Source organism: Macrobrachium nipponense, chromosome 6, assembly GCF_015104395.2.
Source record: "Macrobrachium nipponense isolate FS-2020 chromosome 6, ASM1510439v2, whole genome shotgun sequence".
NCBI classification, from domain to species: Eukaryota; Metazoa; Arthropoda; class Malacostraca; order Decapoda; family Palaemonidae; genus Macrobrachium; species Macrobrachium nipponense.
Genome location: NC_061108.1, coordinates 91,760,131 through 91,786,460, shown reverse-complemented (window position 1 = coordinate 91,786,460; position 26,330 = coordinate 91,760,131). Strand labels below are relative to the sequence as shown.

Sequence of the window (26,330 nt, the reverse complement as noted above, 5' to 3'; positions counted from 1 at the left end):
TTATCTCTTTCTCTCAGGCTTAAGCAATGATGATCATTTGCATTGTAAATTCAAGATAATGACTGTTGCTATTTTCTCATTCTACATATAATATTGCAACTTACATTTCACTAGTCAGTGTAAACCAATTTAAAATTATTCTTGATTTATCAAGTGATATCTAAACATTGCATCATCAGCCACCCTACATACTATTAATAAGCACCAGTTTCTCGCAAAAAAAGAAAGCATTAAAAACCTAACCAATACATAAATCCAATAGTGGCCAAAAGTGCTGTGTGACTGAATTCTCATAATCAATGGTCGGATGATAAATGTCATGTCTGTGAGGTATGAAAGATGTATATGTATGTTAAAATTCTAGTTATTTTTTAATTATAGAAAAATTAGAGTACATATAAGATAGAAATGTAGTTATGTATCTTTACATTAAAGAAAAATAAGTGACTGACAGTTTAGCTATGACTTACACCTGGTTGAGGTGGTTGAGATGCACGAGTCATTCAGATTGAGTGGTAGAAGGATGGGTGTATAAAAAATGACTGGGGTCTTGGGAGAGTGTATAAAAAAAGACTGGGATTTTGGGAGAAAGACAAAACAGCTAACAAATTCTTAATGAGTTATAAACAATTTTTGACCTTCGATTCAGATAAAATTGCCTGCTTTATAAAAAGAGAGTGTCAAATAATTTGCAAACTATGTGTATACATTTCGTATATGTACAAGGTTCGTTAATTAAGTGGTACTTATTACTGTACAGAAATTTAAAGTCCTGTTGTAGAAGTGACTAGTGACCTGCCTTTCTTCATTAAACAATCTAATGATTGAAATTTTTCTTATCATTGAAATCAATCACAAGAGCATGAGAGAGAGAGAGAGAAAAAAAGAGGTAGAACAAAATGCCTTAAGAAAAAGTAAATTACATCATATCAACTTAAGGTTAATATATTACATGTTTTGTTATGCACTAACATACAAATTATTCCCGGAACATAATGGTAAGTGAAATAAGTACTGAATATGAAAATATTTTATATTTCTAAAATTAATAAAGATCAATGGCTTTGTACCACTGTGGATGGCACACAAATTTATTGACAAGGAAGTACTGCTAAGAAAATCTTATGGTCAGACAAACATAAAACGTAAAATCTATAAAAGAAATTGTAAAAATTTACAGACATGCCTTACATACAGTTTCAACCAAACCATTCATTTTTAATTACAACATACACACAAACGTAATTCTCACTGCAAATCTAACTGTACACTGTACAAGCATAAAAGAAGTGATTTAAAAACATTAATGTTTAGCATATTAATCAATGCCTGAACATCAAAGCAATTTATTAGTAAATAACAATGGACTGAGAGATCTGAGATTTTTTCTTTTATACCATATATGTTTTTAAAAACAAAGATTTTTTTCTTTTATATTATATATATTTAAAAACAAAGACATTTGGTAAATGTCTAAAATTCTCACTAGAACTCATGGCTATTTGACATGATTTACATACAATTTACTTCAAAATATACACATCTTTTTGTAAGGTATTAAATACACCAATTTGAAGAAAATTATAAACAACAGTAACAGCATATTACTGTACAGGGCAAGCATTAAGAAGAACATTTTGCATACGATACATATCAGTCCAATCACGTCTTTCACTATTGAGAACAATATTACGAATGCAACCTTTGAAGTTTTCACGTGATGACAGTGTTCCTTGAAGCGCTGTATCTGTAATGAAAAATTATCATTGTATATCATCAACATCATTGTATCCAATGCACTGTACATATTACTCCAAAAGCACAGTACTGTATACGTATACTGTATTGTACTATAAAAATCCAAAAGGTTGTTGTTTCTTTAGCATGTTTTAGTTGGAGACATTTGCTTAAATTAGTCAAGTGAGTTTTGTCAAAACCAGTGTCTTTTACAGACATACAGTATTAATAAAGGATTTCATATATGTATGTATATGAACTACCTCTAAACGAACGAGTTGAGTAACTACACCAGCATAACCAGGTAAGGTGTAGTAGATCAAAATATATGCACAAAATGCTTTTGCTCCATATGAACTATGACTATAGGGAACTGAAATTTACATAGCTGAAAAATTACAATTTAACATGTTTAGCATCACTAATGGGAGACATTGCCACTCCTGTATTATTAAATTTTCTCGCTCGCATAGCAGTCATTTGGTCTACACCAGTTTTTGTGCTTTTTGATACATTCTTTTTTATAAAAATATTAGGATATTAAAAATGATATTGTTATGATACAATAAAGTTTTATGCATACTTACCTGGCAGGTATATATATAGCTGTATTTTCTGAAGTCCGACAGAATTTAAAAAACTTCCGACACACGCAGTGGTCGGCCAGGTGGTTTTAGTACCCATTCCCGCCGCTGGGAGGCGGGTATCAGGAACCATTCCCATTTTCTATTTCATAATTTTTATTTCCACTGTCCCTGAGGGGAGGTGGGTGGGTACTTGAATATATATATATCTGCCAGTTAAGTATGAACAAACTTTATTGTATCATAACAATATCATTTTGCTCATGAACTTACCTGTCAGATTATAATATATAATAGTTGAACCCCACCGTTGGAGGTGGGAAGGGACAGAATAGAAGGATTTTGGGACACAAATGCATGCAGATGATTTACATCTTGGTTCCACCTGTTAGCATAGCCGACTTCGTGATTACTGTCACCCAAGTCTGCTTCTGCTTTACTAGAGTTGCCAGCGAGGTATAGACCTATAAAGCTGGTGCACTCCAGATGATCTGTCAACGGGGGCGTGACCACAATGTGACTAGACCATATTGACCATACCATGAGGGCTAAGAAGATATATATATATATATATATAATTATATATATCACCACCTGACCAACCTAGCCAAAGTTAATGTGTGTTAACTAAGGCTTCAGAGTAAGAAGTCGCCGTTGTCAGCGACTCCACAACTAAATTAAGAGCTCTTCCTAACCATTTTCTACAGGATAGGATGAGTAGTACTTCTTGCCCCCAAGATTGTGTCTGCAGACACGTATGGCCTAGCGAGCAGCAGATCTCATATGCCATCTTCACATCTCGCAGGGAGTGTGAAGTGAACCCAGAGTTGCTTCGCTAAAACATGGTACTCAGGATGTTGCTGAGTGCCATGCTCTGTTGAAATGCTTCCGAGGCCGCGCCCTCACCTCGTGAGCATTCAGATAAAAAGATTTCAAATCTTTGTGCAAACACAATGAAGGAGCATTTTTTTTTTTTTTTTTTTTTTTTTTTTTGAAAGAACTCCTTAACCCTAAAACCAGGGTGTACTTCGATATGGGCAAGTCTGGTCTTTTTCGGAACACTGCAGATTGCCCGACTGACTTCGACTTTCTTGATTTTAAGTAGATAAAACTTAAGAGACCTGACAGGGCACAAAGGACTCTCTCTGGCTCCTGCCCACTAACTTGTGCCATCCTTGCTTCCAAGATCCTGGCCCAAGGACAAAAAGGATTTCCATTCTTAGGCCATAACGAAAGGCTTAGAGAGCACACCTCCTTGTGTTCTCTAAAGCCAAAACTTGTGACGATGGCTTAAAATCTCACTAACCCTCTTTGTCGTATCTAGGGTGGTTAGAAGAAGGCCTTCCTGATCACATACAAGAAGTTAACAGGCAGGAGAGGTTCGAATGCTTTGACATCAAGAACTTCAGACTACGTCTAAGTTCCATATTGAAAGCTTCGATCCGGAAATGCACAGTCTGTACTAAAGTCAGGTGAACGACCAGTTGACCAGTCAGACGAATCAAGGACAGCAAGGCTGTACCCTGAAGACCAAAAGGCACTATTCTTAGCTGAAGGATGAGTGTCTGGACTGCCTGGGCGATTCAATCTAAGCAAACCTTGGGGGTGTATCAACGCAACCCAACGTCGTCCGCAATCGACTTCGTCAATAAGAAACTCAGGGCTACTATATGTCGCCTGATCTCGCACGAGTGTCTGACTCCGAGAAAACAGGCGAGACAAAAAGTAGATGGTGAGCTAGAATCGAGATTCCACAGACCTCAATGATCGTGAAGGTCTTTGTTGTTTGACAGATGCAAATCTGTCAAACAACATTCTCTGTTGTCTGTTCGCACTGGCAGAATTTTCAAAACTCTCGGCAACCGCTAGACCACTGGTAGTTCAGGTGATCTCCCCCACGTTCCCGTGGCGCTGGTACTTGGAACTATTCCCGTTTTCCTCAGATTTTCTCTGAACCCTGTCTCCTGAGGGGAGGAGGGTGGGAATTTTAATTATATATACCTGCCAGCGGTAAGTATGCATAAAACTTTATTGTATCATAACAATATCATTTTTATGCATGACACTTACCTGGCAGGTATATATATAGCTGATTGACACATTTGGAGGTGGGTCACAGACAGCAACATCGTCATAATCAAAAATTAACTAATTTTTAAAATTATTTAAGTTCCTTACCTGCTTAGGTAGCTGACTTCGTAGGTCCTGCCTCTTAGCCTGCTAAACCTTAGTAGCTCTCAACTAGGATGTGACCTGTTTGTTGAGAAAGCTAACAACAAGGGTCTGACAACTGGACGGGACCAATTTGTTGACAGGAAACCCTAGCCCTCTCTTACCAGGGGCATTCATGCTAGAATAAGTTAGACCACCTGAACCACACACAAAGCTAACGTAACACATTACACTTCACATACTGAAGAGGAAATAACCCTCTCAGACAACCATAAAAAGAACACCACTTAATTAAAATACCTAGCATGTTAGTAATCTATCGTTGCTGCCGTCGATCGAGACGATTCGTACGGACTTTTGCAATCCTGTAACGAACCTCTAGATGATCGTTACATTCTACGCCTGTTGTTATAATAGGCTCTTTCTCGTAAACTCGAGCAGGGACCGAGAGAAGATACTTCTTAAGATATGAGAGAGCTGTGGAATATCAGAGTTGATGTGGACCACTGGTTCCAAAAACTCGTTTCGAGGACTGGAGGGACGACCGAATTGCATTTACTTCTTTCAGATTAAGATCCAGGACATCTGAAACACTATCCAGATGTCCGGCACCTTCTTTCTATCATGACGCACTGAGAGATGTTCAGCATAATTCCTAGATCTTGAATAATATTTCAGTTTCCCGGTAGGAAAAAACTGTGGTCTGAATTGCAGTCTATTCGGGGAAACAAACTTCTTCAGGAAGGAAATGGTCCCCAGCAAGCTCATCCATTCCCTCCCCGAGTATGCTTACTCCCCTATAAGGCTGCGCTTTGCCTAAGCAGGAGAGCATATAAAAGTGCAATGTTGCGGTAGACTCGTAGTTCTATACGTGCGGTAACGAGCACCGAAAGGATTAAGAGATAACTCTGTTGAACATAGTAAGGCAAAACTAATGCAACGTTTATTCATTCACGTAAGAAATCCCCTCAATCTTAGGCTAAAGTCCGTGATTGTAGGACAGAGATACAGTTAGTCAGTCAATCCCGCAGGAGAGACGTAACCGCCAGCACAGAGATACGGTTAGTCAGTCAATCCCGCAGGAGAGAGAGACGTAACCTACTGCGCATGACAGCGCACGATCTGTTACTGGCTCGGTTGGAAGTTTGGAACTTGGACAGTCAGACACAGCAGCAGCCAGCAGCTTACGAACGTCGTCTCTTAACTTATGTCTGGGTTGCCAGCTACCCTATTCTACGAATAAATAGGTCCGTTATTTTTTGAACAAAAAGAGACTCTCAAGCTGGTATATTTAAGCGAAACAGAAAACGCTAAATATATAGATGCGTTTGTGTCGTCAGAACACTACCATACAACGGTAAAAGATAAATCGGAAACTCCTGGAAGGCTGCAGGGAGTGACGATTAAATGTCCTTAAAATAGTAGACAATAGACCTCTCGGTTGCCATCCGAAGAGGTAACTACAGCAAGCGTGTAAGACTTGAACCAACCAGTAGTAAAATAACGCAAGGCAAAAAATTTTATTATATCACAATAAAGTTTGTTCATACTTACCTGGCAGACATATATATAGCTGAATTCGGAAATACAGCTACATACATATCTGACAGGCAAGTTTCATGAACAAAACTTAGAGAATCGAAGCAGACAGCTCAAGCTTCTTAAGATACTGGACATAAGCGTTCATTGACGAAGTCTACAAGTCTATTTCTTGTACGAGTCTGCGAATGAGGAAGGAGAGCTCTTCCGAACCTTGTCCTTATTTGCTTACGCAATATCAAGTTAATGAGATGTTTGTCAATGAGAACTAACCCATTAACGGTACAGAGAGATATTTTGTCAATGAGGGGAGACCCACTTACTTGACAAAACGATAGTATATTGTCAATGGGGGAAAGTCACTGAATTGACAAAACGTAATCCAGGAAGTCGAGCCTTTTATTTTTCGATTCCCGTCTCAAACAAGGAAGGGACAAGAATCCTGTTAAGAGACTGGGCTTACGGTAGGTAGAACGACGATGCTCAATCGGCATGGAAGTCTCGACTAGAAACTAACAAAATCTATCATCTGAAAAACCCTTTCAGATGGTCTAAAAAGCTTTAAATTTATTGGCAGTATGGCAAAGGAAGTCCTGTCTTGCGCTTTCCTGAAGAGCGTCCTTTTGATGAGTGCCTTTGCAAGAATCCTACTGAACGTTGCCGAAAATCCTGACGTTCAGGACGTCGAGCCTTTACATAACCCGTAACTGTCTTATCTCAAAGTCTTGACTGAGGTAGAGAAAACGAGATCTTCCCTTGAGCTTTCCTTAACTCCATCCACCTTTGCGAAAAGCAATATAATATTGACAGAGACCTCTTGAATTCACGAAACCCGAGGTCTTGCTGGGTTTCGAAGACGAAGTTCTGTTCACTTTCTTGAGGCTCAAATCTTAAACAAGAGCTTGAAGAGTTCAACAGAAACGTTCTGGTGCGCGCTCGGCGTCCACTGGCGAGGACGCTCGGCGTCCTGGTGCGCGCTCGGCGTCCACTGGCGAGGACGCTCGGCGTCCACTGGCGAGGACGCTCGGCGTCCTGGTGCGCGCTCGGCGGCCACTGGCGAGGACGCTCGGCGTCCACTGGTGAGTGCGTCCATCCGAGCGTCCTGTTCAAGCCGATCGTCCAAATAAGCGTGCAGAAAAGCGTCACGCTCCTGACAGGCGTCAAAACAAGCGAGAGAAACTGCCTTCTTTTTCATATTTCTTGGTGGAAAGAAGTACACGTGATCAGGCAACTTTCGCCTTCTTACTTCTCACTGAAACACATAACGAGGGAGAGGGGACGTGAAGCGTCCTCTTCTATAAAGCTTCTTAGAGGGCGCGAGTCCTTCCGAGAGCTCCAACCCTTGTGCGGGGAGGACGCCTCGGAGGACGAGAAGCAATCCTTTAGGATTCGTGCATGTGCACGCACTTTGGCAGTCTGGGGATTTTCATCAGAAACTGCCGAAGGCACGCCAGATCGGTGGGGTTCCCTGTAACCCTCCTTCGGCTTTCGACATGCCCTCTCCCTTGGTTCTGGGAGTTCGACAGAGGTCTAGACCTAGAGGCGTTATAAGGCCGATCTGACGCACCCTCCACTACACAAGGGGCACTGTCACTGCACTTAGCCACTTCACTATTGCTCTCTAAAGCAAGCACTTTCGATTCTAAGTTACGAATCGAAATAGTATAAGAGAAAGGGCAATAACCTCTACAGACACTGTTTTAGGGCCCGAAGGCAACATTACAGGGTTAGGCGTAACAAAAACAGAAGTAGAACTCTTCACAACAATGAAGGAGAGCGATCACCTCTCGCAGACATAGTCATAACCCGTAGGCCATACTACAGCGTTAGGCAAAATAAAGTCTACCGGAAGGTTAGCAGTATCACTACCCTGACTTCCGTAATTGATTAATTGCGTACATACTAAACAAACTTTTTCCTTACGGAATTAGACACGCTTACTGATTAATTGCGTACATACGAATCATACTTTTTCTTTACGGAAATAGACATGTTTACTGATTAATTGCGCCCCCCAAGTGCGGAACTACCGAAGCTTTCGGTAGCCACACCCTATCTTTGCAGACAACACCCTCTGAAACTAGCTTAACTACATTCAGATATCTTATGCAAAAATGAATCAAATTCAAATCAATTTAAGATAGCGTATGCCTAGCCACAAATCCAAGTAAATAAATTAAAAGACAATTAGGATACTTAGCGGCAAATGAAGTTTCCAAAATCCTAAGCCGGAGGTACTGAAAACAGGTGTTTTCAGTACCGGCGACAGAAAATTTATGAATAGAAAATGGGAATGGTTCCTGATACCTGCCTCCCAGCGGCGGGAATGGGTACTAACCACCTGGCCGACCACTGCGTGTGTCGGAAGTTTTTTAAATTCTGTCGGACTTCAGAAAATACAGCTATATATATACCTGCCAGGTAAGTGTCATGCATAAAAAGTGTAAGATTAGAAGAGACAAAAGAATTTATCTCGCACATTTTTATATCCTAAATATTACATGCACAAAACATGAAAGGGGGAAAAAATTATTCTTCTTCTGTATGCTAATCCCTGAAAAATACAGCCAGAAAGTAATGAATTATTTAATTTCATTTACATTTGTATCATACCATTTCAGTCCATGATATTCTAGGTAAAATTTTTATATATTTGTCTGAAAACTGGTTGGTAAATCTGTTCATTTTTGTTCAAAGTGCTCCATAACTTTGTCATAAAAAACTTCTAAAAATCTTTACAGGTTTTTCTTTTCCTGCATAAATTTCATGCCTTTGGATGAACTAAGAGTGAAGTGATTCATCTCTGTATCACTTAGGGGCCAATCACTTGGGCAAAGCGATGTGTAAGGACAACGCTTTTTCCAATTTTTTATTGTATCCAATCATCAAGTCGTGTTGTTCTTACTTCCATCCGATAGAGTGTTCCGCGGCCTTTCCGCCGATGTATAACACATGTAATCCCACTATTTGTTAAACTCACCTTTGATCATTTATGAAAGGAATGTATCTCTGAATTAAGTTCCATTCAGCAACTAAAGACAGCGATGATATCGGTAAAACACGATCAGCTGATTGTTTTGAGACTGTAAACAAAACTAGGTTGCAAATGACGCATCATTGCTCTGTTCATATACATATTGTAATACGATCATTCATGCAATAAGATTAGTCAGTAATGCACTCGATTATATGCACCTTTGTGATAAACTATTAAAATATTTGTTTTTCTTTTGTTGAGGTTGGAAGTTCTTCGCGATGCCCTTCCCTCGCCTACCCGACCAGGCCTAGGCTAGGTTTTGGAAGGTAGGCCAGGCAGTCTTATGCCCCTCCACCCTTTCGGCCCCACCCTTACCGCCTCCTGACCAGGCAGTTATGTTTGCTGGAAGATTGGTCCAGGACAGAGAGTCTCTCTTGTGTCATGTTTGTAGGGCCTAGACCTATCGTACCTGACCAGATCGGAAGATTTGATTTTGGAGGGTTTAGTTAGGTTCTCTCCATCCGTTTCATGATGTCCTTTGGAGGCCATGCTAGCCTACCTGACCGGATCTGTACCGATCTCGGAGGGTTAGACAGGGTTCTTAGCTGGGTGCATTCCCCTCCCTCCTTTCGCAGTTCTTCCAGTAATTCCTCATCAATTATTTTATGATTGTCTTGTTGTGTGTAGCCTGGGCCTTTGCCCCCTTTAGGGTGTCAGTTGGCCTACTGTCTTCTGCCCCCTTTTAGTGGTAGGCTAGTTACGGCTCCTGAGAGGTGGTTGGTCACTGATCAGTTGCTGTGGCCAGATGATCACGACTCGTCCACTCTCCTCCAGACACTTACCACCCCCCCCCCCCCCCCCCCACTGCCCCGGTCTCACTCCAGCGCTGCCTAGCTAGCTCGCTTCTCAAGTAATCCTACCGATGAGCGACAGCTAGAGCGTATAGCTTATCTAGGGGATTAGTCGGAGGAGATTGGGTGATTAGTCAGTTTTGTAATCTCTTTTGGCATGTCTCCGGGCCTGTGGGTCCTCTGGCCAGGTGGGGTCCACCATCACACCAGCCAGTAGGCTGTACGCCGGATTGTACGTGCCACTGCTCCGCCGCTCTGTTGTCTATTCTCCTCTATATTGTCACTGCCTCCCCACTCATGTGGGGGCGGAACTGGGCTTAGAGCTGCATTTCTAATGACCTTAGAATTGCTTCTCTTCCCCGGTGCGATCAGACTCGGGCCTAGGTTTTACCTATTTTCCCTGTTCTGCTCGTATCAGCCCGTCTCCGCCGCCTTTTACTGTTATGAAAACGAGGTTATAGATTCCGGAGTAGGTGAAGTCTCTGAGAGATTATGTTAGAGAAGGTTTTATTTAGCATCTGTTGGTATGTCTCTGGACCGTATTTGTTCCGAAGTAGTGTGGTCTACCATCACACACGGCAGAAAGTATACACCGGAGTTTATCGTACCTTTGTTCCCGCCGCACTGTTTTCCATCTTCTATGCTATCACTGCTCCCCATTCCGGTGGGGGCGGAACGTGGCTCAGAGAATGCGCCTACAATTGGTTACGTTGCATTACTCTACTTCGATGCGATCAGACTCAGGCTTAGGTTTTACCTTATTCCCCTGTTCTGCTCGTATCAGGACCTCTCCGCTTGTTATAGCTTTGCCGATCCCAAGTATGGATTCCGGAGCAGGCGGAGACATCCAGTGCTTTATTAATAACAAGTAAGTTGAAAATTATACCCTATTTTGCCTTTAACTGGTTAAGCATCTAGTTGAAGTGTACTCATCCCGCCGGAATTAACTCTGGCAGCATTATCTGACGATACTCATTTGCTTTTCAACTTACAGATGGTCCGTTGCCAGGCGACGGGTTGTCCAGCCATCCTGTACAGGCCGTACGGGCATGAGGTCTGCCGATCCCATGCCAATTACGCCATCCTTGTGGACGGAAGTATGGTCTGGCATCCGGAAGCCTGTACGGTGTGCTACGACCTGGTGAAGATCGTAACAGACGATTCGGTAGGTAACGTACTCTCCTTGTTGTTTCTGTGAAATTTTTTTTACACTTTGGCTTTGGGGAAAATTCCTCGACACTGGGAACCTAATTTGGTTATTTTTTACAGGTTAATTTGGCGCTCAAGACTTCTTCGATGGCGTCCCTTAAGGCCTGGGTAGGGGGCTTCGGAAGGAACGCGAAATCCGGCCAACCTTACGTCCTGTCAGAAGAGCTGTGTTCTCTCCTTTATCCCAACGCTCCATTTTCGGCAGCAGTACTGGCGGCAGTGGCGGCTCCCATTATCGAGGGCATCCGCCAGGAGACTCAACCCCCCCCTGGAGGACCAAGAGGGCTTTTGTGACATTGTCACGGAGGAAGTGGCAGCCATCAGTCTACACCGAGAGCCTATGGCCACGGAGGAACAGAAGGTAGGTAGGGAGGTAAGTGAGGCAGGTAATCTTCCTTTTAGTCCTATTCCTTCTTCTCCTCCTTCCTTCCAGGGCTTCCCTACGAAGTCTGCCCCCACTTGGGATAGATCGGCCTCAGTAATCCCCAAGGTCAAGGCCTGGAAGACGAGATCCCTGCCGAAGGTGGTTAAACCAACCAAGCCTTCCCCGGCAGGCTCCGCAAGGTCGTCATTGGCTCCCAAGCCTTCGACTTCCTCGGCTAGAGCTACTCCCCCACCCAAGGGGTCGAGAGCTAAGTCTTCCAAAGCCAGACCGGCGGAGTCTGGCTTCGACCAGGAGGCTTTCGTGAATCTTCTCATGCGGAAGATGAGCGAGGTAGTGGACTCGAGGCTTGAATCTATGTCCACTCAACTTGCCTCAGGCTTAGAGACTTCGGGTCATTCCATCATGTCTCTGACCCAGAGGTTACAGGCCCAGGAGGAATAGGTGACCGGATTCCTCCAGTCCGGAACCACACCGCAGTCCTTGACGGTGCCGGACGCATCCAAGCTTCCACCATTCGAAAATAGCAACCCGTGGCGGTTGGCTCTGCACGCCCCGTTCTCAGAGGGCAAGCTTACCATTGAAAGTTGCGTAACCCGACCGGTGGAAGACTTTGAATTCTTCCCGACGGGCCTACAATTTCCCTTCCCAGGCTACGCTAGACTAGCCGAGGATGCACTAGTCAGGGTAGACAAAGTCCCGAAAGAGACGGTTATCTACCCTAGGGACCAGGCTCAGTCTGCATGGGTCCACACCCTCACGGAATGGGAGTGTGTCAACACCAAGTTGACACCCCATAAAGGTTGCTATACCATGTTTGTGGCGCCACACGAAGTTCCGACTCCTTGTACATCAAAGGTTGCAGAATTGACACTGCAAGCCGCAATGGAGGACAAACCTATGCCTCAGCTAAAAGAGACGGAGGCTACCTCCTTGCTCTTCCCCGGTGATCTAGAGTGTTGGGCTAACGCTCCGGCAATGTTCACAGTGGGCAAACTCGACCCGGAGTGTGCCTCCACACAATTCAGTGAACGTTTGCCTAGAATTCCGGACCCTACGGTCAAGGCGGAATTCGAAGCAAGGTGCAGGCTGAGTAGGTCAATTAACTCAGTCACCACGGCGAAGTTGACTGCTACGACCTTTGCAGAGGAGCCTCTATTTCGGGTCCTCACAAAGTCACTATTACAGGCTTTTCAATCAGACCTGTATGACTTTATAGTGGCTAGACGAGCCTGCAGGAAGCATGTTTTTGCTAATGCTTCCATCAGACACGAACCGAACATACTCATAAAGGTGTCAATCTGGGGTGCCAACCTCTTTCCTGAGGACATGGTTAACAGCGTCCTCAGCGAGGAAGCTAGAGCTAACCAGAACCTTCGTGTCTGTTGGGGACTTCCCTTTAAAGGAAGTTTGAGACCCCCGGACCACAATCCAAAGGTAGGAAGAGGCCGAGGAACTACCAACCTTTCCAGTCCTCTCAACCTCAGACAGTAGTACAAGCTGTTCCTGTCTCCCAGATCGGCAAGCCTTCAACATCTAAGGCACAGCCACAACAACAGTTTGTCCTGCTGCAGAGTCAACCGACTCAACAGCCTTCGAGTTCGACCGCCCTAGTAACTTTCCCAGCTTTCAACGCCTCCTTTGAACCACAAGGAGCATTTCGAGGCTTCAATAGGCATGCAAGGAGTAGCAGAGCCAGAGGTGCCTTCCGACAGAGAGCTGGCTCTAGAGGCAGAGGAAATAAGACCTCAACCAATCAGTGAGGCTCCGCATATGGGGGGGAAACTGTATCTCTCCCAGGACCATTGGACCTTCAGTTCATGGGCCCACAGTACTGTATCGAAAGGTCTGGGGTGGAAATGGAAGAATGGGCCTCCTCCACCAGTCAGTTTTCACCAGATTCCAACGACAGACCTACTAAACTATGCCAAAGATCTTCTTCAAAAGAAGGCAATAAAGAAAGTCAGTCGCCTGAAATTTCAAGGACGTCTGTTCAGTGTACCGAAGAAAGACTCAGACAAAAGAAGAGTGATTCTGGACCTGTCCTGTCTCAACTCATACATTCAATGCGACAAGTTCCGCATGCTGACCGTCTCGCTGGTGCGGACCTTACTTCCCTGTGGGGTCGTCACCACCTCTATAGATCTTACAGACACTTACTATCATGTACCGATAGCAAGAAACTTCTCTCCATACCTAGGCTTCAAACTAGGAAAACAAGCTTACACATTCAGAGTCATGCCATTCAGGCTCAACATAGCACCCAGAATATTCACCAAGCTAGGAGAGACAGTAGTCCAAGAACTAAGAGCTCAGGGTGTAATGTTAGTAGCTTACCTAGACGACTGGCTTATTTGGGCAACCAACGACGAGGAATGTCGCAAGGCAACAGCCAAAGTAATAGAATTCCTAGAATATCTGGGTTTCCAGATAAACAAGGAAAAGTCCCGTCTCATTCCGGCGTTCTGCTTTCAATGGTTGGGAATTCAATGGGACCTGACCGCACACAAACTATCTCTCCCACCAAAAAAGTGCAGAGAGATAGCGAAGGCTATGAGACAGTTCCTCAAGAACAAAAGGGCTTCTCGTCGTACCCAAGAGAGAATTCTAGGTTCTCTGCAGTTTGCCTCAATAACAGATGTTCTATTGAAAGCCAGACTGGAGGATATCAATCGAGTCTGGTGGAAAAGAGCCAACAACAAGTTCAGAGACAAAATCTCTCTGATTCCGCCGATATTAAAGAAAAGACTCCGTCTGTGGACGGAAGTCTGGAGTCTCCAAATCAGTGCCACTACAATTTCTCCCGCTGTCTCTGATAGTCCACACAGACACCTCTCTGAGCGGTTGGGGGGGCTACTCCCAGTACAAGAAGGTTCAAGGAACGTGGTCGAATACATTCCGCCAGTTCCACATCAATGTCCTAGAAGCAATGGCCATTTTTCTGACCTTGAAACGTCTAGCTCCAGTCTAGCTCCAGTCAAGAACAGTCATGTAAGACTAGTCTCAGACAATGCAGTGATAGTTCATTGCATAAACAGAGGGGGCTCCAAGTCGGGCAAAGTAAATCATGTAATGATTGCAATTTTTTCGTTAGCAACGAAAAATCATTGGCACCTGTCAGCTACTCACCTGGCAGGAGTACGAAATGTCATTGCAGACTCACTAACCAGAACAACTCCGCTGGAGTCGAAGTGGTCCTTGGACACAAAATCATTCCGTTGGATTTGCCAACAAATCCTGGGCCTTCAGGTAGACCTGTTCGCCACAGAGTCCAATCACAAACTTCCGTGTTATGTGGCTCCCAATCTGGACCCGCTAGCTCAAGCCACAGACACGATGTCCATAGACTGGAACAACTGGCAGAAGATTTACCTATTTCCGCCAGTAAACCTCCTGATGAAAGTCCTGCACAAACTCAGATCTTTCACAGGACCGGTAGCATTGGTAGCACCCAACTGGCCGAAGAGCAATTGGTTTCCTCTTCTACTAGAGTTGAATCTCCGTCCCAGACGGATTCCCAACCCAGAACTGACTCAAATAGTACAAACTTGGACTGTGTCAGCTTCCTCAAGAATTCTGAGTGCCCTAACTTTATTGACTTCATGAAGTTTGCGGCACAGAAGGATGCTAGTATTGATCCACTAAACATCCTGTTCGTGGAGTCAGACAAAAGAGAATCAACACTCGGACAGTATGATTCAGCAGTTAAGAAGTTGGCCATCTTTCTAAAAGCTTGGGTGCGTAACTCAGGAATGAAGCCTTCGGGCAGAAGTTGTAGTAGTAGCGAGCGGAAGGTAGACGTAAAGTAGATGTTGTAACGGCACCTATCTAGAGAGGGGTTTTGAGAGGAGTCTTCTAATTGGCAGAATATCTGTGGTAGTGGCTTCCACTCGCCCTTGTGTTTATACCGACACCCTATGGGGTGAGCGAGATGAAGGTAGTAACTTCAGCATTTTTAGCTTTTTTCTCTGGTATATTTAGCATCTATTTATACCTAGAAATGTGTGCTACAGGGATATTTCACCGGGCGACACAGGTCTTCCCCCAGAAATAGATTTTTCCTTCGTAGAAATCCCTTATTTAAGTCATCATTATTATAAATGTAGTTGTCCTGTTTAATTTTTGCAAATAATCAATTTTCTCCAAAAAACACTTTGGTTTTGTAATTTAGAAGTCGTCCTATACTACAGATATGAGATAAATTAATGAAAATTTGCCATGATTTTTTACCTCGTCTTGTCTAAAGGTTGTCTTATACGTGGAAATATACGGTAGTAAAACTACACTCCATACATCCATTGGCAACAAAGCCAAAGATCAAATTAGTTCTTGCCTTTGTTGTCAACTGATGACAAAAAAATGGCTGCATTTGGAAATGTCTGAGGGTCATTCTTTTCAACTGATGATTACGTATTCATTGTTTTTCCTAGAGGGAGGATCAGAGTCGATAGTACGTATACATAACCAAGGAACTGAGAAATGACAAACTTGTAACAATAAGGAGTAAAGAAATAAAATACAATTGTCAGTCAGCAATAACTAGTGGAGATCCTATAACATTCAGTCACATAAAAAGCACCACCTGTACGTACTACACAAATCTGTTCATAAATAGAATGATAAGTAAAATGAGAGTTTTGGCACGTGGGACATTACTTTCTCATACCCTTAGTTATTTCATGCACTTTAAATAAACATACCACTTGTACTAAGAGGCAGTTCAGTTCTAAGTTTATTGCCTTTTACAAGGTGTGGCTGGATGAGTAAACGCTAATTGCCTTTTAGTTTCTATGAACACTTAACTGTTTTCACTGGACAATCATTGTTAAATTTACTTGTGTGTACTTACCAGGTAAACCACCAATATACAATGGCGCATCTGTGACAGTTCCCCGATCATCCTCTGATCCATTAAATCCATAAGCCTCTCGATATCCATCAATCCGTAGTGTCACAGAATCTTTTAGGTAATTAGCCTTAATTGTGTGCCACATATTGTCACACAACCTGAATTTATTCCTTAGACTAACTCGCGCACTAAATGAGTGACTTTGACCCATATTTACACTAAGCACAACCTGTAAAATTGGTATATGGTAATAAAATGATAGTTTAAACAGTACATACAATAAATTATTCAAAGACTAGTTTTAAGAGTTCCATATTTTATTGTTTAAAATGAAAAAATTAATAAAAACTAGAAACAACAATGTACAGATTTTTCATTATACTTGCATTTTAGAATGAAGTTATGGAAGTAATCATTATTGCACAAAGGTTTAAGTCTATGTGTATTAAGGCTAACCCTTCCATATTCTTTGTACACATATGGGTAACTTAAGATGATGGGTTTACAGTAAAACTTTGCTTAACTGAACATCTATTGTCTCTCCTATTTTAAGGCTGGGGTTAGTTACTTTGGCCATATTACAAATGTTGAAAATAGTAGTCCTTCTATAATTTACAAATTATTAACACTAAAATATTTGGATTACAAAATTACATATTGTTGTATACTTTATAATGAACTTTAGCATTGTGGAAATGTTGAAAAGGTGGAAGAGAGGAACAGAGTTGAGAAGATGAAATTAAGAAAAACAAAACCTATGGTGATTGGAAGGCAGTAAAGGAAAAAATATAACTAAGTAAATGGCCACATGGTTGTTGTGGGAAAGGTATCTGGGCAAATTAGGAAGAGATGGGCGTTGAGAACCCTGTTGTGATGGATGGCTGGTCTTAGAAGAGGTAGAGAATTTGCTACCTAGAAGACATACTGGATATGAAGTAAGAGTTCAGAACAGTAAGAAAGTGTTGCTATAACAGGGATGAAATGGTGAGAGATACCTAGAATACTGGAAAAAAATTTCAATTGCATAACAGGCAATGTAAAGATAAAAATATGATGGAATGTTAAGATTCATATCTAGGGAATAGTAAGAAGACTGTATGGTGGAGGCATGTGGTACTGAAAAGACAGAAAAAGACTTAGATCTCAAAGATGGAAATAGTCTGGACTTGCGATGAAAATGGATGAGGAACAGTTTATCTGAAAAGCAGCAAATATGGAAATAGACAGACTTATACCTGTAGGAAGACCTAGGCCTAATGGAAGTTTAGGCAGAAAGAAAGCAGGACAGAGAAAATAGAGGAAACTCATTTCACACCTAACCCTTTAAATGGAAAAGCTGATTTAAATATGTTTATGATTATGACCAAATCATAAATACATATTGAAACTTTTGATACTTACAGCCCCATTCACCAACTCTAGAGACAAAGAAGTTCCACGAGGATCTGCTACACTAAGAATTACTCCATTCAATTCCCAAGTACGAAATTCAAGTCGCAATTCTAATAAAGGACCAACATTGAAGTTATTACCTGTAATAGATAAAATTGTGTAAATTCATTTGAATATGTAGAGGTGTTCATTTCACTCATGTAGAAGGTTCAGTTTCCTAGTATCCATATAGTACTTCAATTAAGAAAATACATTACAGCTAAAAAATACATTACAGCACAGTACAATAATTCAGTTCTACAACAACATTCACTAATAGTAATATGTAATGTACAGGTATTTGGATACTCAATTATAACTAGATACTAGAGATCAAACCAAGACACATTTAGTGAAAATACAGCTGAGCCCCAAAACAAATTTTTGCCTTGAGATATTCTCATTTCTGAAGAGTGTACATTCATGGGCCCTAAAACAATATCTGAGGATCAAAAAGGGCAAACCAAAAGTTTTGCAACATGAACCACACAATGATGGAATTAGCTCTAAGATAACTTTAGCTTCATACAAGTATTTGCAAGGTACCAAGCCTCTGCAACATATAGGAAATCTTATAAATGAAGGATGCTCCAAAAATGGGGTGTGATATTGGGTACCCTATGATAATCACTGACTTTTTGTGCCCGAAATGAAACATTTCAGGACTCAATCTGCCCATTCTTATACTGGTCAGAGTTTAGAAGGGTTGGCAATATTTTCATAAATGTGGAGATGCTGGTCAATGAAGAATGCAACTCAAGCATGGAAACCCTAATATACAACTGAAAAAATTTATTTAAGGCTCATCATTGGTGACTGACGTGCAAGATCTCATAGAAAAAAAAAAGTTACAAAAAGGAAAACTCTTTTTAAACAAGGTAATCTTGATTAGATAGTGCAGTAGCAAGAAATTGATCTAATGAAGTTCAGCAGACTTTATATACAATCCACATATCTGCCAAGAAGCAAATAATGACACCTCTTAGTTGGATATAAATGAAATAATGACATAAAATAAAGAACAAAACTGTGAATTACAGTAGTACTTAGGAAGCTTAAATAAGGAGAGCAACCTATAAGAATGCCTAATGCCTAACAAAATTTGGCTAAAAGTAAATACTATATAATGCTTATAAAATTATGGGAGGATTCTAACACAATGATGGAAAATGACACATAACACAAAAGTCAAAATATGGTAAAAGCATTGCATGTAGAGAAAAAATATGAAAGAACTTGAAGACTGACTAACCAATGTTAAAAATACTATACAGGAAAACTTGGCAATTTCCTTAGATATTAAAAATTTGCAATTTTCTTTATACTATATCTTCTATAATGAGTATTTAAAAAAACTACTTATGTTGCATTTCATCTAGAATTAGCTTTTTTTTTTAGTCCAATAGGTTTACAGAGCATCAACATCTACTCTACTGGAATGCCAAAGGCCACACTGCTCAGTGGCAAAAGGTTCACATCATAAATAATATACTTTTAGTAAATGACAGTTACTAGGGAAATCAATGAGAATTAAGACTAACTGGCAAAATGATTAATAGAGAGAACTATTATGCATTAAATTGTCTACTACGTATAAAAATAGCAGAGTTTTAAGGAGGTTCATTACATTTACTTTAAGAGTCTATCAATGGACAAATATAAATGATAATCTTTGAGGAAAACTAACAAAAAATTTTATGATATGAAACTACAGTTGTTTCTTGAGATATGATTTGCAAAAAACAAAACTTACTATAGATTGCAAATGCATCTCCTGGAAAGTATGATCCTGGTTGGACACTAGCAAAGCATTGGCCAACACCAACTATAAGGTCTTGTCTTCTGCTATTGGGAATTTCATATTCCTCTCCGTTAATATTCAAATTTCTCATGCACCCACGAAGTGCATCTATTTCCTGAAAATTTGATGGACAATATGGCAGTGTTAGATTTTTATTGTGGATATGACATTACATCCATATGCAACATGTCAAAATGATGTGCATAACAAAATGATGATGATGTATTACAAAAATATATATACTGTGTACAGTATATTACCATTAGGTCCTTTGGTTTTGGGACATTGGATGGAAGACTTCCCAAGAACAGCTTCCTTCCAACATTCATCTTCTTTGGAGCTTTCACTTTTTTTATGAGTTGAGTATCTACAGTTAATCTTAATCGTTTTTTCACCTTTTCTATCATTACCTGAAAAAAAAAGCAGGATCCATATCAAACATTACAGAAATCCCATACAGATGATTTGTAAAATGTTCCATACACAAAACCAAAGAGAAACATTTTCATTTTTACCTGTGCAAAGTTTGTACTATATTGGATAACGCAGCACTGTAATTCAACATATGCACTTGCATGGACATTAGCCTAGTTAATATTTGATAACCAAAGCTTCAGCCATCTCAAGCTAGGGTACTTTTGAAGCAAAGTTCAAGCATAACTTTATTTCCATAAATATGTTAAGGTACTTGATCATGTTTAAGCAAGCAAAGAATATCTAAAACTTACTAATGCTTGAGAATTACAGGTAATTATATAAAAAAGGATCAATTTGTAGCATTTTTAAATTTCTAATCCTTATGACAGCATTCAATTAAAACTGTAATTTGTCACAGAAAATTATAAATTTTATATAATTTTAGAACCAAAGAATTGATAATGAATATATTGTATAGTGTAAATACTACTATACAATATAAGACATATCTGATGTGACGTAATATGTATTGCATTTTGTACTGTGGCTAATTCAGAATTCTTATGTCTAAGTTCTCCAAACTTTCCCTACTTTACTTACAAATCTCTTTTAACATTAAACTTAAATCCATGTCAAGTCCAGCTTATCCCATTAAGTTTAAGAAAGGTTAATCATGTAACTTTTATACCAATTTGGTAAGGAATCTTCTCTGTCACTGGTTTTAGAAAAAGAATTACAACTGCTCTTTTTCCTGTGAATTAATACTGTAGTCATCCTTCTTTTTCTCCTTATGACTGTATGAAAGTTATACTAAATGAAGCCCTCATTAAAAGAATATTAGTACCTACCTTCCTCCACTGTCCTGTATTTAGGCCAGCATTAGAAATTATTTCACTATCCTTTTTTCGTCTTTTCATTGATACAATCACACGTCCATTTCTCAGTTGAGATAATATTGTCTGTGACTTCTTTTTACCAGTGTGCTGAAAAATACAAAACCACTTTACATGCAACTTCTTCATATTACTCTCTATCTCTAAATTTCAGGTCACTTTACCTGATGGAGATATTAAAATCTAGCACTTACAACACATTACTTTTGATGGAAATCTTACGAAGAGAATATAGTTTTGAACATTACAAAAATATATTTTTACAATTTTAAATTTAATCAAAATAATCCCCCTCAAAATGCAGCTGTGCAAACATCTGCCATTTACTCTGAAGCTATAAACTGTCTATAATAACTTCATAGAAACAATAAGTTATAATGACTACTAGTGCATAACTATAAAAAGTACTGCATTGTACCATTACTTACAGATGCAATAAAGAAGAGTCCATTAGGGTAATAAGTACGAAATTCAAAGGAAATATTGAAGTCTTTCTTGAATGTTGAACGATCTAAAGGTACCATGACATGCGAGTCCAACTGATCCCCAAATTTCAATGCTTTATATTCTACAGTATGCTGAGTAGGAGGCAGGCATGAATCAATTTCCTGTAAATTGAAAGAAATTCTTTATTCATAATTATAGATTTGATTTTTAAAATTTATATTATAAAATCTCATAATTTAGTATGATCAACCTGCACATAAAGTCTCTGCTCACTGAATGCAACAGAATTATTACAGTAAACAGTATGACGTACGGAATGTACTGCTTAGCTATAAGTGTGGTTTAAATTTAAACACTCTACCATTAGTTATGTAAAGTTGAGACAATAACAAACAATGGGGTTTCATTTGACTGTAATTTCTTATTTCTCTAGTTCATCTACAATGAGGCAAGATTTTCTTAACTCTATTAATGCAAATACACTGTATCTAATGGTACATTCATCATATGAATATTAAAATATGTGGCAACATTTAACAAAAATTGTTAGACATTACAAACATTCATTTGTGCATACAAACATTTTAGATATTCAGTAATTTACACAAATACAGTAATACGTATAAACTTTATCAATAAAAACTGAGAGAGAATATATCAAAGTTTTAAATGTTATACATACAATGAAGTGCATAAAAAAATAAAATCCAGAGCTATTAAATCCATGGTTCTACATGCACTTTTCATACAAGGTCTGTCCATATTTTATAAATGAAAATCTAAGCTACACATACTGTGGGTCAAAAGAAAATTTCCCATACTATGTACTAAGAGAAATCAGCACTTAGATTGTAATTATACTAGGTTAAGATATCAAGTGAAAGTTAAACCAGATACGTACAGTACTAAGGATAAGCTGCAGAACACAAAACTAAAGGTTAATGGCTAAATTTCTCAATATAAATAAAAACCATACAATTATATAAAAACCTTCCTGTATTGAAACTTAAAAAAACTCAAATTGATATGCTCCTCAAACTCTACAGCCTTGTATGATAATCACACTAAGCTTTATGCCTAAAAGTTCCATAGCAGCATTGAATCTTTATCATGACAAATAATTGCAGAAGCAAAATTATTCCTGTTTTGATCAACCTACAATGTTCTTGTAGATACAAAATTTCAGATATATAATGGTTTGAAAGGTGCAGTGCTTAAGAGTGCAGTATACATATCACATACCTTCATATCTCCTTCCATTCCTTGCATTGCAGTGGGTGGTAAATCAGCACAACGTCCAATATATACATCTTTAAACTGTACTGGTTGAGAAAATGACACTACTCTGGAATATGATGAAAATAATGCAAATTTACAGATTATAAATAATACACAAATACTTTATGCATAATTTTTAGAAACTCATATGAACATCTAAAATGTATCATATAGGATGTTTATCAAATACTATAGGAAACTATTCAATATAATTTTTAATTGATACTGAAACTCTAACAATTTCCAGTGGATTCCTTTTGATTGTTTCTTAATTCTCAGAAGAAAATTCTATAAGTCATGAGTCTACTGACTGTGTGGTATCTGTCCAAAACAATTTTTGTTTCTAAGCTTAAGCATCTTTAATGCAAGCACAATCTTCATCAACAATTTTTATATTGTTTCTGTTAGTTATGAAACTTGTTCATCATGATGGTACTCATCGCTATATGAAGAACCCTTCCACTTCGAGGATAAAAGCAGTTGTAAATATAATGTGCACAAAAGGAATATATATAAGAATTGTTTGGTGGAAGTTAAAAAAGCTAAAGACTACCAAAAGAGTTGACAAGTAGTATTTATAGGAGTAAAGATTGTAAAAAATATCACCTAGAAACAGGTTATTAGAGTAATGTAAAGGGAAGCCATGAGTATGGAGTAATAAATGTTTGAATAATTGATGAAAGACTCAAGTGGCTGGTTAATAAAGACAAACAATATATTTAATATGTATATACAGTTATGAAATTAGTTGCAGGACAAACAAAGGAAGTTATATCATCAACGTGTTTGTGTCACAAGATTTTTAATAGAAATACATTTCTGGGTTCGACTTGTGTTTGCCGGTGAAAAGGATCCTGCTGCTCACTTTTCTAGTATAAATAGGTTCTAAATATACCAGAGAAAAAAGCTAGCATGGTATACTGAGGTTACTACCCTCGCGCAAGCACCCCAAGGGCGTTGGGTATAAAGTACAACGCGAGTGGAAGCCACTATTCACAGGTCTTCTGCCAATTAGAGGTTTCCTTTCCAAAATCCCTCTCATGGGGAGAGCCGTTGCAGCGGCTACTCCTACCCCCTCGCTACTGCTACTACTACAAGACCCGAGCGCCATCTGCAATCCTGTTTTAGACGGTGAAGTAAGCGCCACGCTTTTTTCTTGCTCTCAGTGATTTTGCTAATTAAGTGATTAGTAATTTGAGATGGCCTCTGCAGAGATTACTCCTGCATCGAAGATGAGTACCCCAATTTACGTTTTCGTAACTTATAAGGTTGCGGGACTTCCCAAATTAGCCTTCGGCCCCATAGAAAGCATTGCGAGGAAGTTGGTGTTACCCGTCATTTTATGATCATGAGCAAGAACGCATGGAAATTAGTTACGCACTTTTAGTCGAAATAGAAATGAATCAAAGATACTTTTGCATTAAATGTACCTAATTCATGTGTTCACCTGTTATCATTAAGGTTACTAGGTCGTAGAAGTGCCGATCGCGCTCATGACATACCCTGGGGTAAGTCTGGGGGCTAGACAGGGGCGTTCAAAGTAATTTGCTCAACCCCCCCCCCACCAGCTCAAGAGCGCGTTCGAGCTCATCTCGACATAATATTAGAATACTGTATCGTGTTTCGATAGGCTATTAGCAGTCTATTATATAGTGGGAGAGAGAGAGAGGGTTAGGAACTCTTTCTCTCTTCCCAATGTAAATTAGCATGAATTATTCTTTTCAAATTAAATATATGTAAATATCTCATTTAATTCACTGAAGAGGTGGAAGAGTTGCCACCCATTAGTTTAGCCCAAGTAAACTAATAAGGTAGGCTAACTGTCCTTAACCGTTACCCTTATGCCTCTTCGCCTGATAGAGTTAAGGCTCTTCAAGGGGGATATCAATGATAAGAGAGCCCCCTCTTTCTTTTCACATTATGGGATCTATCCTCCTGGCCAGTCTGAATCGAATAAATTCGAGTTTAGTAGGTTTAGTTGAGGGTTACTGTCCACATAACGATATCCTAAAGGAGATTTAGTCTAACGTTCCGAGTCGCTAGCGATATCGGTTAGTCAGCTAGATCCATACTGGTTAATTTCCCAAAATATATATAAAACCCCTTGCAACTCTTCCATAGTGCCTCGTTATCAAGAATGTATATATATTCATTATTGGCATTATGCAATCTGTATCACTTGTCGTAAAAGGTCTAGTGAACATTCGTCTTGGCCTAGCCTCCTTCGGTTTAACCTTTATTAGTAGGCTACGCCTCTCGATCGAGGGCCACACCAACCGGTTGCTGTACCAACCACGACGGGCCATAGGCCCAGTCACACTACCACCCCTACAGTGGTAGCCCACACAACCGCTAATAGGTGGCCACCTCTGATCGGGTAGGTGACCAGACGATCACGACCGACCACCCTCCCACACCAATCCCCCCCTCACCCCCCTACCCACTACTAGGTTCGGCTCAGCCGAACCGTTATAACTCGCGGTACTAGTACTTTTAGTGAGGAACAGCCGCTTGAGTTTCATATAAGTGGAAGGAGGGGGATGAGTGTAGGGGGGGAGATGGGTACGTACTAGAGTTCCTAGCTTATAGTCCCCCGGCTCCGCCGGATGACGGACATAGCTTCGGGTTGTACATATGTAGCTCCGCCACTCTGTTGTCTCTTTCTCCAGCCCCTGATCCGCCACCTCGGTCCGTTCCACAGGCAGTGGCTAGGACAAGGAGAAACGAGACTTCAAGTGAGCTAAGCTTTGAGGGACTGTACAGTGAACAGCTCTGGACCCTTGTGGTACCGACGGAGAATGACTCACCCTCACATCCGCCACCGGAGTGTAGCATTAAACCTGCCATAGCTCAGTTCTCAATCTTAGGAGATCAAATAGGCGCCTACGTTAAGACGTAGCCTTCTGGTCCGGCCAGCCATACAGAGTTAAGGTCCGTCCTCCTCCCAGGTCCGGCGGATATCAGATCTCAAGTATTAGACTTACATTGAACCCAGGAGCAGGATCGGGAGCAGGCAGCTATATCTAAAGATATTAATTAAATTTATTCAGTGAATTGAATGTGTTAATGAGTAAGACTTGGACATTATCTAGTTTAAGTTGCATGCCCTCGCTGGAGCAGCTCCGGCCCTCGCCGGAGTAGCTCCGGCCCCTCCTTGAGGCCGATACTCATTAATAATTAAAATTACAGAAGGTACGCTGCCAGTCGAAGGGATGCTCCGCCTCCTTCGGTGAGACCTCCAGGCACGAGGTGTGCTGATCACACGCCAACTGCTCAGTGCCCTTCGAAGGCGAGGAGGGACAACCCCCATATGTGGTCTGGCACCCGGAGGCATGCACCGTCTGCTATAAGGCGGTGACCCTTCTCATAGATGAGCGGGTAAGTATCTTACCTACCCTTTCATGATGAATAATGGTGATAAACCGTGTAGAAAATGGGTTACAAACTGGCTTCCTATGTCGGGAAGGTTAATTCCCTTTTCCTCCCCGACAGACGGCCGAGGAAACCTGCCTGAACGCTAGGACGGACCTGAGGCACTGGGTCTCTGGCTATGGGAGGAACGTGCCATCAGGTCACCCCTACATCCTAGATGCCAGCCTGGGAGCCCTTTTGTTCAAGGGGTCCCCCTCAGCATCGGTCCAACCGCATCTGGCGGCTCCCATCATCAACGCCATCCGGGCGGAGATGGCGGTCCATCCCAAGGAAAAATCAGTGAGACCGAAATCCCTGCCCAAGGGATCAAAGCCGACTCCGTCAGTGGCGA

The 26,330-nt window shown here is 40.7% G+C and overlaps 1 protein-coding gene across 3 annotated transcripts in view; it reads right to left on the bottom strand.

Annotated features, from left to right (window-relative positions):
* Window positions 1-1,015: 1,015 nt before the first annotated feature.
* Window positions 1,016-26,330, bottom strand: part of LOC135216235 (laminin subunit alpha lam-3-like) — a 567,145-nt gene continuing 541,830 nt past the window's right edge. For all 3 annotated transcript variants that reach the window (XM_064251389.1, XM_064251390.1, XM_064251391.1), the window contains 8 exons: window positions 22,532-22,634; window positions 21,271-21,450; window positions 20,798-20,932; window positions 19,793-19,942; window positions 19,485-19,647; window positions 17,702-17,832; window positions 16,301-16,529; window positions 1,016-1,747 (listed from right to left, as the gene is read on the bottom strand). In XM_064251389.1, coding sequence (XP_064107459.1) covers window positions 1,605-1,747; window positions 16,301-16,529; window positions 17,702-17,832; window positions 19,485-19,647; window positions 19,793-19,942; window positions 20,798-20,932; window positions 21,271-21,450; window positions 22,532-22,634 — 1,234 coding nt within the window. In that variant the 3' untranslated portion in view covers window positions 1,016-1,604. The remainder of the gene's footprint in view (window positions 1,748-16,300; window positions 16,530-17,701; window positions 17,833-19,484; window positions 19,648-19,792; window positions 19,943-20,797; window positions 20,933-21,270; window positions 21,451-22,531; window positions 22,635-26,330) is intronic.